This window comes from Equus caballus, chromosome 5, assembly GCF_041296265.1.
Source record: "Equus caballus isolate H_3958 breed thoroughbred chromosome 5, TB-T2T, whole genome shotgun sequence".
Taxonomy (NCBI): domain Eukaryota; kingdom Metazoa; phylum Chordata; class Mammalia; order Perissodactyla; family Equidae; genus Equus; species Equus caballus.
Window position 1 is genome coordinate 41078700 of NC_091688.1, and position 12023 is coordinate 41090722.

Genomic DNA, 12023 nt, shown 5'->3' on the forward strand with positions numbered 1-12023 from the left:
TCCTGCATCCAGCAGTTTTTATTGTAAACTAGCTCTTTCCTTTTCTTTAGTCCGTGAGGAACTTCAGCCCATGAGGCTGTCACCACCCTGGTAGCACTGGGCCAGACTGCACAGCTCCTGCAGCACCTCCTCTAGGTCATCCTGTTCCACTCCAGCATCCAAGAAGCTGGCCCAGCGCCGCAGGTTGAGTTTGGTGAGCTCTTTGGCCAAGTCTCCCAGGGTTTTGTTCAAGGATGAAGAGGAGCAGAGGGCCCCAAGCACTGGGATGCTCTCCACTGCTGCGGAGGGAGAGAAAGAGGAGGCTTGTAAATGGACTGTTATTCTGCCCCGGGACTCTGTGGTACAGATAGGGGAGTCTGGGCCTTTGGTAGACTTGACTGTAAAGAAAACTCCATAAATTTTGTGTACTGTCCCCTTAGTATACCAGTACTCTAGAGGAAGAACACTTCTGTCAGGACCCATAGAGTGAATAAAGGAATGTTTAACTCTCAACTTTTTAAGTACCTTTATCCAGGAAGGCATATAGAAAAACATTTCCCACTTTTGAAATCTTGGTTTTCTTGACCTCCTACATACCTGCCCCAGTTGGGGGACCATCCAGAAGCAAACCCTGCTGGCTGAGGCTTGAGGAGAAGAGGTAGGGGTAAGGAGGAACCACCTTGCAGGGAGTCAGCAGCAGATGGGAAGAACTGTGGGAGCAAGAGAACAGTTGAGTGAAAAAAAGCCAAGGGAGGTGTGAGGTCTGGGAGAAGGGTAGGAGCAAGCGTTATACTGACCTCCTGACGCTAGGCTGCTGCTGTTGTAGATACTGGGCCAGGACTTCTTCCCCAGTGGTGCACGCGTGGAGCGGGGAGGGCAGAGGTGTCCCTGGGGTGAGCTGACTGCCAGAACAAAGCCAAAACCACCTTTAATTGGTGGCAACATGAATAAGAAGCTAAGAATTCTTACGTTCTCAGGCCATCGGCTGAATCAGGATGCTCAGTCTTTTTTTTTTAAGTAGGGAAGAGGGAAGAAGAGAGGGGCAATGCCATTAGAATGTCCAGAGGTATTAGAGAGAAAAGGACATGAAAGAAAAGTCTGACAGGGGCTCCTAAGGACCACCAGTCCTCACCTGGTGTGGCATGCCTTGTCTAGACCCCTCAGCACCACTGATTGGGCAAAGCAGCGTATTCCAGAAGGGTCCCCACATGCAGACAGTGGGGTCCATGGGGTGGCCCCTCCAAGTTGCACCAGGGTATCAGGAAGGGACTGGTTTGGAACCAAGGGGAAGGGGATGGTTGCGCCTGCTGTCACCACCTAAAGGTAAGGAAGAGATCAAGTTACAGAGCTTTTCTTCAGCTCTCACCCAACCCCTCACAAAGCTTCATACCTTTTTCCCAGAGAAGTTCAGCATATCAGCCAGATGAACCATGGAAACTGGTGAGGACCGTAGGCGGTAAGGAACAGTAACTGTATCCAGGGCTGTAGCCAGGATGGCACTACAGTGGAAGGGCAGAGTGGCCTGTAAAGAGGATACCGAGAAGAGCACTTGGCCTTTCAAGTCTGGAAAAAAGCGTGTGGCAGGAGAATAGTAATGGCAGAAAGGTCCAGGTACTTTAGCACAAAGCCAGGAGTGTGTTTGCCCAAGGCTGGACAAGCACAGGACAGTGTGATCTAAGAGGCCACATCACAGCTGAGTTTAAGCTGAGGCTTCAAGAATAGAGCCATTAACAGGGGCCAGCCTGGTGGTGCAGGGGTTAAGTGCACATGTTCCACTTCAGCAGCCTGGGGTTTGCTGGTTCGGCTCCCAGGTGCAGACCTAGGCACCACTTGTCAAGCCATGCTGTGGCAGGCGTCCCACATAAAATAGAGGAAGATGGGCACGGATGTTAGCTCAGGGCCAGTCTTCCTCAGCAAAAAGAGGAGGATTGGCAGCAGATGTTGGCTCAGGGCTAATCTTCCTCAAAAAAAAAAAAAAAAAAAATAGAGTCAGTAACAGATAAAGGCTGACGCGGCGAGTGTGAGGGGGTGCCTGATCACTAGCTGCAGTCAGGACAAGAGCTTTGAACCTTACATCATAACGCAGGTGAGGAAAGTGGACAGGTGGCTCAGGTCGCAGCCCCAGGCTCCCACCCAGTGATAAGGGGCAGACCAGAGAGCTGTGAGCAGACAGGTGCACCAGACCGAAAGCTGTGTTTAACAGACGATAGATGTCTTTCTGGGGCTCCTGGTGAAAGAAAGGAGAGTTGTTTAAGCAACTTCCTCACTGGGGTCTCATTCCTTCATTTCTCCCTCCCTACACTGTGACTGTTTGTTCCCCCAAGTTCTACTCACCCTGAGACTGTAGGGACCAGGGAGAAGGCCCCAGGTTATTATTCCCCGCCCTGAATACTCGTCTTTTAGCAGCTCTGTGGCCTTAGCGCCTACCCCAGAGAAGCCATTGTGCAGGTCACACAGGATCTGGAAGCCCTGGAGAGAAGTGAATAATGAAAGATAGTAGGATGAAAAGAGTTTCTACCCCAGTGGCCACTGTGCCACACAGCTACCTGCAGGTAGTCGCACTCCTCCACGTAGAAGTGCAGCCTGTCCTCGAGCTCTTCCAGGTACCTGGGCTCCTTCAGGATGCTCTCCCCTTGGCCAAAAGCCTCCAGGCGACCTGCCTCCCTGCCGTGCATAAACACAATCCAGGGCTTTCAGGACTCCCCCATTTCCGCCCCTCTTAGTTTAGGGGAGGGCAGGGAAGATGGCTTCAAGAGCCTCCTCTAACATTGGTAGGGACTCAGTTTCTTGCCTCACAGCCTCTGGGGCCCCCCATACCCATCATGGTTGTACTTCTGAATCATACAGATGCTCCGGGGATGAAGATGGACTCTGAGGAAGTCTGACCAGACTCGGATGCTGCCCTCTGTGGGGATAAGTGGTTTTGGAGTTGTAGCAGCGGTGAGTAGGGGGGGACCTGAAGAAAACGCAGAAGGAATGTACCTTTCTCCATGTTCCTGCTCTGCCCAGTTCCCCATCCTGCAGTATCTGGAGAAGCCTCACCTTTGCCATTGGGAATGGATTTGACCCTCCAGATACCATCACTATTCAGCACTCCCTGGGAGGGATGAGACAAAGGATATTTAGTTCCACGCAGTCTCGAGGCAAAAGTTGATTTATCTTCTTGATTTTGTTGGCCACACCACACAGCCTCCTTTCTATTCACCTAGTCATGGTCCTTTAGGGGGAAAAAGTGCTTTTTCCTAAATGCTATTCTGAGGCATTTAAGATGATTAAATCCTCTTTTTCTGTGCCCCAGTAGAGGCACTCTGGTTGTAGCACTGGGTTTAAAAGTTCAGGGCAGAGGCCCTCACCTCTGCACTCAGAAAGTCCTGGAGATAAGGGTTCTTGGGATAGAGTTCCTCTTTGTGTGTGGTGAGTTTCCCCTGCCTGAAACAAAGTGGAGATCCATCAGAGTGGCAGTTTCCCGGAGTTCTCCAGCTTCCTGGGCACGTTCCCCACTCCTCTCCAAACATCACAGATACCATGCTATTGCAGCATCCAGGTGTTTGTCCCTGTAGAGTCCACCTTCTTGTTTCAGGGAGCTCAGACTACCTGTACAAAAATAACAGGCAACGTTAGGTCAAATCCTAGTCCCTCCCCGGCTTCAGCTAATCTTCCTCTGATCACCTGACAGCCTGCTCTCGCCATCCCTCTGGCACTCGGCTCTTCCAAGCTTTCTTCAATACACATGAGTTGGAAAAAGACCCTGCTTAGGAGAATCTAGGTTCCATCCTTCATTCCCAGCCTAGTCATTAGCTGGGGGACCAGGGACAAAGACCACACCCAACGGTCCTACAGGAGTGCCACAGTTCAACATCTCACTGTCTCCAGAGGCAAGTTGCCCATTCCAGAGATGGCTCTTGAACAAAATAAAGTTTTGCCTTTTTGCGTCCCTCCGGTGTTGGCATACTGTAGTTAGCTCTCCCTCTGTCTCCTGCCGTGTAGTGCTTCAGCCTAGTATGGTCGGAGGGTTTTGAAGCGAACAGTTGCTAAAGACTCCGCACGCGAAGGGGAAAACTGGGCATTGGCTGACCCCTACCACCGCCTCACCCTTCAGATCCATGAGGATGAGTCTCGGCGTGTACGTCTCCTGGCCGTGCAGCGTCCGGCCCGTCCGGTACAGGACGTCGGGGCACAGCTCCCCCGGCGGCTCCTTGGCATCGGTCGGTCGGTACAGCGCAGCATCCTGGGGAAGCACAGAGGAAGGACTGAACTCAGGGGTGGTGAGAGCGACAGGCCGGAAGTAAGGGCTGGAGATCCCGAAAGGGTCCGCTGGGGCAATCGTCCAAAGACCTCACCTGCTGGTTCCACCAGTGCGCTCCCACGAAACCCGCAAAATGTCCCAACTGCAACGTGAGCACCTCGCGGGCCCCGCCCGCCATACTGCGCGGCTCCGCCGGGTGGCACAGCCCCAGCCGGCCCACTCGCTGCTCCTAGCCGATTGGTTGGGAGGGTTGTGGGCGGGACCTCATTCTCTGTGTCCTATTGGTCTACGAACACATCCTCTCCCAAAGGTTAAACGATTCGTTGGGCTTTAGAGACACGGTCATCATTTCCCTCCTCTTCCGGGCGTGGACCAGTCCTGCTTACTCCTGGTGGTCGTCGAGGGGCGGGGCCCCACGGCCCACGCCGGAAGTTGTGGGCGCCCGAGCACGCTTGCCGCTGTTTCTTTTACATCTCACACGGCGTCCCTAGGGCGGTTCACGGGAGGTTCTCCCACCCTATTCCTTCTGTTGCAGCTTTTTTACTTTCACAGGATACTTCTGCTGGCCATTAGCGCTTCAGGCAAAAATAAAACCTTGCCAGAAAAGTAGCAGCCCCCATAAAACCTCCCAGGCGCCCTCTCCTTCCCCTCCCAAAGTCAAAGCCTTCCTGACTTCTAATCCTGTGGACTGGCGTATGTGTTACGTTATGTAAATAAATCGGATTACGTATTTTTCTGCGTCTGCCTTTTGCTCGACATCGTTTGTGAAATTCTTTACTGTTCTTGCATGTATTTATAGTTCATTTTCATTGCTTCAGAATAGTAGTCCATGGTATGAATATACCACAAATGACCTCTGCTGATTATAGGCTTTGGGATTGCTTCCAGCTTTTGGCTGTTAGGTGCTGCAGTTAACATTCTTGTGCATGTACACACATTTCTGTTGGGTGTATATCTAGGAGTGTAATTGTTGGGTTGAAGGATGGGCATGTTGGAAACTTGGTAAATAACACCAAGCTGTTTTCTAAATTTCTCTACCAATTTCGAATTCCATCACCAGTGCAGGGGGGTTTTCAGTTGATATTCCATAGCCCTGCCAACATTGTAAAATTCTAGTCCTTATCACTGATTTTAATTTTCCTGGTTACTAATGAGGTTGAGAGCACCTTTTCATAAGTTTATCAGCTGTTTGGATATCCACTTTTACGAAGCACATGTTCAGGTCTCTTGCCCATGTTTCTTTTGGGTTGTCTCTTACTGATTTGTAGGAGTAAGAACTTTATTCTGGATACAAGCCCTTTGTCAGTTTTATGCGTTGGAAATATCTTCTCCCACTCAGGTTGCCTTTTCATTTCCTTAAAGGGGGGTCTTTTGAAGAGATTTGTCTTTCATTTTTAAAAATATAGTCACATTTATTAATCTTTTCAAGTATTACTAATGCTTTTAATATTACGTTCTGGGCTCTTGATCCTGTTCCTTTGGTCTGTTCCAATTTCACAGTCTCTAAACACTGTTTTTTTAAAAAAAGTCTCAGATCCCTGAGTCCACAGAGACCAAGAAAAGGAGAGGGGAGGGTGAGTGTTAGGGGTGACAGAAGAATGGCAGCTAATACATGTAGATGGAATGATAGGCTTTAAATTTGTTTATTTTTTAATTATTTTTTTTTTGAGGAAGATTATCTGTTAGGTCCGCACCCGGGATCCGAACAGGTGAACCCCGGGCCGTCAAAGCGGAACATGCGAACTTAACTGCTGTGCCACCAGGCTGGCCCCAATAGACTTTAAATTTAGATTGCAGCGATCAATTTAAGATTCAGGTGAGAATCATCAATGATGTTAAAACCATTGAGTGATAATTTGTTGGAAAACAGATGGTTTCAGGATTTCAAAGTAACTCTTCACAAATAACTTATTAATGACCTCGGGGAAAGTGTTCTTTTACAGTGACGGATGCCAGATTAACCAGTGATCAAACTTAGTATCACTGATAATGGAACAAACTGAAATGACGTGATAGTGTGGCAAATACAAAATATCACCTATGTGTTAGGCTTGCCAAAAGCCTTTAACCTGTGTCGGATCTGGGGGACACAATTTGACAAATCCAGAATGTGGGACAGTGTATAAAACAACTGGCCTGGTGTCCTCAAAAATGTCAAATGAAAAACCAGAAGATCTAGTGACGATAAAGTATATTGAAGAGATATTTCAGCTTAAATGTAGTATATGATCCTTAATTGGAACCTGGATTGTGAGGGGGTGGGGTGGGGGGAGCCATAAAGACATTGTTGGGATAACTGGAGAAATTTTAAAATAGACCATATATTAGATAATATTATTATATTGATGATGAGTTTCTTTGGTGTGATAATGATATTCTGATTATACAAGAGAATATTCTGTTCTTAGGAGGTATGTGATGAAATACTTGTCTGTAATTTACTTTCAAATGGTGTCACAAAGTAAATATGTAGAAAGAGAATATGAGACAAAATGTTAACAATTGGATCGAAGTGAAGGTTATATGGTGTTCTTTCGAGCTACTCATCATTCCAGTAGGTTTGAAATTTTTCAAAATAGAAGATTAGAATTAAGTCTTATCTATTCTGGGCTCTTTCTTTCTTTTTACTTTTTTTGAGGAAGATTAGCCCTGAGCTAACTCCTGCCAATCCTCCTCTTTTTGCTGAGGAAGACTGGCCCTGAGCTAACATCTATGCCCATCTTCCTCTACGTTGTACCTGGGACGCCTACCACAGCATGGCTTTTCCCAGGTGGTGCCATGTCCACACCTGGGATCTGAACCGGCAAACCCCAGGCCACTGAGAAGTGGAACGTGCGAACTTAACCACTGCGCCACCGGGTTGGCCCCTATTTGGCTCTTTCTATGTCCACATATATTTTAGAATCGATTTGTCAAGTTCCACAAAAAAATTTAAAACCTATAGGTATTTTGAATGGGATAGCATTGCATCTCGATAGATCAGTTTGGGGAGAATTAATTCCTTTGTATTATTAAATTTTCCAATTTGTATTCTACCATTTATTGAGGTCTTTAAATTTTTTTTCCAATAATATTTTCTGGTTTTCTATATAAATGTCATATACATCTTTTACCATATTTATTCTTATGTTTTTTATATTTTTGTTGCTATTGTAATGAAATCTTTTAAAATTTTATTTTCTGTTGATATACAGAAATACAACTGATTTGCATACTGACCTAACCAGCAACACTACTATGCCCATTTATTTTATTATTTTTTTCTTTTTAGATTTTATTTTTCCTTCTTCTCCCCAAATCCTCCCCTGGTGCATAGTGGTATATTTTTAGTTGCGGGTCCTTCTAGTTGTGGCCTGTGGGACGCCGCCTCAGCATGGCTTGATGAGCAGTGCCATGTCCGCTCTCAGGATCCGAACCGGAGAAACCCTGGGCCTCTAAAGCAGAACGCGCGAACTTAAACCGCTCGGCCACAGGACCGGCCCCTGCTATGCCCATTTATTAATTTTAGTAATTTATCTGTAGACTCTTGGGTTTCTACATAAACTTATCCACAAATAATGATGGTTGTTTTTTATCTCTTTCCAAATCTTATACATGACTTTGTTTTCCTTTCCACAGCACACTGACTAGGACCTCAAGTACAGTGTGGAATAGAAATGGTAAAAGTAGACAGCCATGTCTTGCTCCTTATCTCAAAGGGATGCTGTCACCATTTCACTTCTAAGTATGACATGGGCTGACGAATTTTGTAGATACTCCTTGTCAGTTTCTGGAAGTTGTCTGCTATTTCTGGTTTGCTAAGAGTTTTGATCATGAATGGATTTGGAATTGAAAAATATTTGCTCTGAAGTATGATACTCATCTTATCCTTCCTTTGCTTTGCTAATTGCATAAATTACATAGTTTGACTTTTGTATATAATCTTAATTTGCATTCCTGCAATAAACCTTGACTCATTTATGTTGTTATGCCTTTAAAATGTTGGATCTGATTTACTCATATTTTGTTTGGGATTTTTTGCATTCATGTTTATGAGATTGGCCTGTAATTTCCCTTTTTTGTAATGTTCTTGTCAGGTTTTGATATCAGAGTAATATTGGCCTCAAAAAACAAGTTGCAAAGTATGTCTCTTTTTTCTGTTTTCCACAAGAGTTTGTAGGAGATTGGCATTATTTCTTCCATAAATGTTTGGTGGAATTTACTGGTGAAGTCAAGTGGACCTGGTGTTCTTTGTAGAACAGTTTCCGATTATGACTTCTATAATAGTTATAGGACTATTTAAATTATTTCTTCCTATGTCAATTTTGATAGTTATTAGGAATTTTGTCCATTTAATCTTCAAATTCAGAGTTATTGTCATCAAATTGTTCATAATATACCCATTTAATCTTGTTAATGTCTGCAAGATCTGTAGTGATATCCTTTATCATTTCTTTTTTTTTTTTTTTTTGAGGAAGATTAGCCCTGAGCCAACTGCTGCCAATCCTCCTCTTTTTGCTGAGGAAGGCTGACCCTGAGCTAACATCCGTGCCCATCTTCCTCTGCTTTATCTGTGGGACACCTGCCACAGCATGGCTTGCCAAGCGGTGCCGTGTCCACACCCGGGATCGAACCAGCCACCGAAGCAGAACGTGTGCACTTAACTGCTGCACCTCTGGGCTGGCCTCTCCTTTCTAATTTCTGATATTGCTTCTTTTACAGGTAAAAAGTTACTCTTACTTTTTCTCTTGAATATTCTCACGAGAGGGTTTTTTTAAAAAGATAATTTTATTAATATTTTCTTTTTATTATTATCTTTTTTTGGTGAAGAAGATTGGCCCTGAGCTGACCTCTGTGCCAATCTCCCTCCATTTTGCTAGTGGGGTGCTGCCTCAGCATGGCTTGATGAGCGGTGTCCACACCCAGGATCTGAACCTTTGAACCCTGGGTTGCTGAAGCGGAGTGCACGAACTTAACCAATATTCCACCAGGCCAGCTCCTTAAGAGTATTTTCTAAGAACTAACTTTTCAAGTTTTGAGTTTAGCATTTTCATAATCGTTTAGTTTGAATTACTTTCTTATTTCCATTCTGATTTTTTTCTCTGACTGATGGGCACATCAGAAAAGTATTTCTTTCATTTGTTCTTTTTTTTTTTTTTTTTTGGTGAGGAAGATTGGCCCTGAGCTAAGATCTGTGCCAGTCTGCCTTTATTTTGTATGTGGGATGCCACCATAGCATGGCTTGATGAGCAGCATGTAGGTCTGCACCTGGGATCCGAACCTGCAAACCCTGAGTTGCTGAAGTGGAGAGCACAAACTTAACCAGTATACCATGAGGCCAGCCCCCAGAAAAGTATTTCTTAATTTCCAAACACAGGGGGATTTTCTATATGTATCTTTTTGTTATTGATTTGTAGCTTAAATTGCATTGAGATGAGAGAACATATTTAAATTCTTTGAAACTTGTTGATTTCCTTTATGGTTCAGCAATAGTTAATTTTTGAACATGTTGTATGTGTGCTTAAAAAGAATGTATATTCAGAAGGTTTTTGGTTTAATTAAAAATAGTACTTTCATTAGGACAAGTTTATTAATCATGATAGTCAAATCTTCTATATTCTAGGGCCAGCCCAGTGGTTAAGTTCACATGTTCTGCTTCGGCAGCCTGGGGTTCGCCAGTTCAGATCCCGGGTGCAGACATGGCACTGCTTGTCAAGCCATGCTGTGGCAGGCATCCCACAGATAAAGCAGAGGAAGATGGGCACGGATGTTAGCTCAGGGCCAGTCTTCCTCAGCAAAAAGAGGAGGATTGGCAGCAGATGTTAGCTCTGGGCTAATCTTCCTCAAAGAAAAAAAAAATTATAAAAATCCCTTCTATATTCTTATTGATTCTTTTGTCTCTTCTATCAATTAATGAAGTATATTAATTCTTCCAGTATGATTGTCTATTTCTCCTTGTATTTTGTTAGTTTTTATTTTCTGAGGCTGTTATAAGGGCATGCTACTTTACAATTGTTTTATCTTTCTGATGAATTGAACTTCACCAATAAATAAAATATTCCTTCTTCTCTAGTAATGCTGTTCTACCTTAATGTTTACTGTACTTTGATAGTCACATAGATGAACCAGCTTTCTTTTGGTTAGTGTTTGCATAGTATATCTTTCTTGACTTTATCCTTGCAACTTTAGATTTCTCTTGAAGGCAGCATACACCAGAAGCAAACAGCAAGATGGGATCATACATGCAAGTGCTTTATCAGACAAATAGCTGTGAGGGAATATTGGGGCGAAACCAGAGGAGGCTGGGAGAGCCATCAGACCACGATGAGGGTATGAACCCTTCGAGGAGTAGAGGGAAAGAAGACGTCTGACTGCAGTTTTTTTTTTCTTCTTCTGAGAAGATTTCCCCTGAGCTGACATCTGTTGCCAATCTTCCTCTTTTGTTTTTCCTCCCCAAAGCCCCAGTCCATAGTTGTATATTCTAGTTGTAAGTCCTTCTAGTTCTTCTATGTGAGACACCACCACAGCACGGCAACTGACAGACAGGTGGTGTGGTTCGGCGACTGGGAACCGAATCTGGGATGCTGAAGCAGTGAGAGTGCTAACTTTTAAGTACTAGGCCATCAGGGCTGGCTCTGTAGGTTTTATTTTAAACACCCTTATTGAGGTATCATTCATATCCATTTACAACCATTTTAAGTGTACAGTGATTTTGTCAATATACACAGTTATGCAATCATTACCACAATTCAGTTTTAAAGATTTTATTATTTTATTTTTTTTAAAGATTTTATTTTTCCCTTTTCTCCCCAAAGTCCCCCTGTACATAGTTGCATATTTTTAGTTGTGGGTCTTTCTAGTTGTGGCATGTGGGACGCTGCCCCCGCATGGCTTGATGAGTGGTGCCATGTCCACGCCCAGGATCCGAACCAGCGAAACCCTGAGCCGCTGAAGCAGAGTGTGCGAACTTAACCACTTGGCCATGGAGCCAGCCCCCCAGAGTTCAATTTTAAAACGTTTAGATCATCTCCAAAAGATTCTTCCTGTGTGATTACAGTTAAACCCTATTGCTACCCCCTAACACTAGGCAGTCACTAATCTACTCTTGCCTGTATAGACTTGCCATTTCTGGACATGATCATACAGTATGTGTTCTTTTGTGTCTGGAGTCTTAGCATAAGGATTCTGAGGTTCCCCATGTTGTAGCATGTATTAGTATTTTGTTCCCTTTTGGTTATCCATTTACAAGTTGATGGATATTTGGATTATTTCCACTTTTTAGTTATGAATGATGTTGCTATGAACAGTCTCATGCTGCTTGCACACAAGCCCATGTGGACTTGGTCTCATTTCACCAGGGTCGACACCTTGTGGTGCAATTGCTGGGTCATGTGATAACTCGGTTTAACATTCTGAGGAACTGCCAAACTGTTTTTCCAAAGTGGAAACATTTTGGAAAATTTCTATGTCCATTTTCCATTTCCATTAGCCATGTGTGAAGATTCCTGTTTCTCCACATCCTCCCCAACGCTGGTTGTCTTCTTTTTGACTTTTAGCCATTCTAGTACGTGTGAAGTGGTATCTTATTGTAGTTTTGATTTGCATTTTCCTGATCACTAGTGATGTTGAGCATCTTTTCATCATCTTATCAGCCATTTATATGTCTTCTTTAGAGAAATGTCTATTCAAATTGTTTACCTATTTTTAAATTGTTTATCTTCTTATTAACGACTAATAGGAGTTCTTTATATATTCTGGATACAAGTCCTTTATCAGACATATGATTTACGGATATTTTTTCCCAGTCTATGGCTTGTCT

The 12023-nt window shown here is 44.2% G+C and overlaps 2 protein-coding genes across 17 annotated transcripts in view; one reads left to right on the forward strand and one right to left on the reverse strand.

The window, feature by feature from the left end:
* LOC100057465 (GON-4-like protein) overlaps nucleotides 1-492 on the forward strand; it is a 68749-nt gene extending 68257 nt beyond the window's left edge. For all 13 annotated transcript variants that reach the window (XR_011439169.1, XM_070268070.1, XM_070268063.1 and 10 more), the window contains one exon: nucleotides 51-492. Coding sequence is in view for 12 of the 13 variants with exons in the window: in XM_070268070.1 (XP_070124171.1) it covers nucleotides 51-57 (7 nt within the window). In the remaining variant the exon portion in view is untranslated. The remainder of the gene's footprint in view (nucleotides 1-50) is intronic.
* On the reverse strand, nucleotides 1-4924 carry MSTO1 (misato mitochondrial distribution and morphology regulator 1). 4 transcript variants are annotated; one of them, XM_001494815.5, is made up of 14 exons: nucleotides 4320-4924; nucleotides 4072-4207; nucleotides 3504-3573; nucleotides 3333-3408; nucleotides 3022-3076; nucleotides 2797-2935; nucleotides 2526-2643; nucleotides 2314-2448; nucleotides 2054-2206; nucleotides 1370-1501; nucleotides 1112-1296; nucleotides 777-881; nucleotides 577-689; nucleotides 1-278 (listed from the first exon to the last, which is right to left on the reverse strand). In XM_001494815.5, exons 1-14 carry the CDS (start codon nucleotides 4401-4403, stop codon nucleotides 64-66), a joined length of 1716 nt encoding a protein of 571 aa, XP_001494865.1. In that variant the 5' UTR covers nucleotides 4404-4924; the 3' UTR covers nucleotides 1-63. The 4 variants fall into 4 exon arrangements, with proteins under 4 accessions (XP_001494865.1, XP_023496804.1, XP_070124180.1 ...); XM_023641036.2 differs by having other exon boundaries at nucleotides 1-302; nucleotides 573-689; nucleotides 4320-4902; XM_070268079.1 differs by having other exon boundaries at nucleotides 2797-2884; nucleotides 4320-4478.
* Between the last annotated feature and the right edge of the window lie 7099 nt (nucleotides 4925-12023).

Bases quoted from the DNA above. Each gene is read 5' to 3' on its own strand.
- MSTO1 (XM_005610031.4), bottom strand. From the start codon at position 4,403: ATGGCGGGCGGGGCCCGCGAGGTGCTCACGTTGCAGTTGGGACATTTT. The intron at 4,208-4,319 runs GTGAGGTCTTTG...GTGCTTCCCCAG, and splicing joins CGCACTGGTGGAACCAGCAG to GATGCTGCGCTGTACCGACC. The intron at 2,885-2,961 runs GTACATTCCTTC...TTATCCCCACAG, and splicing joins GAGCAGGAACATGGAGAAAG to AGGGCAGCATCCGAGTCTGG.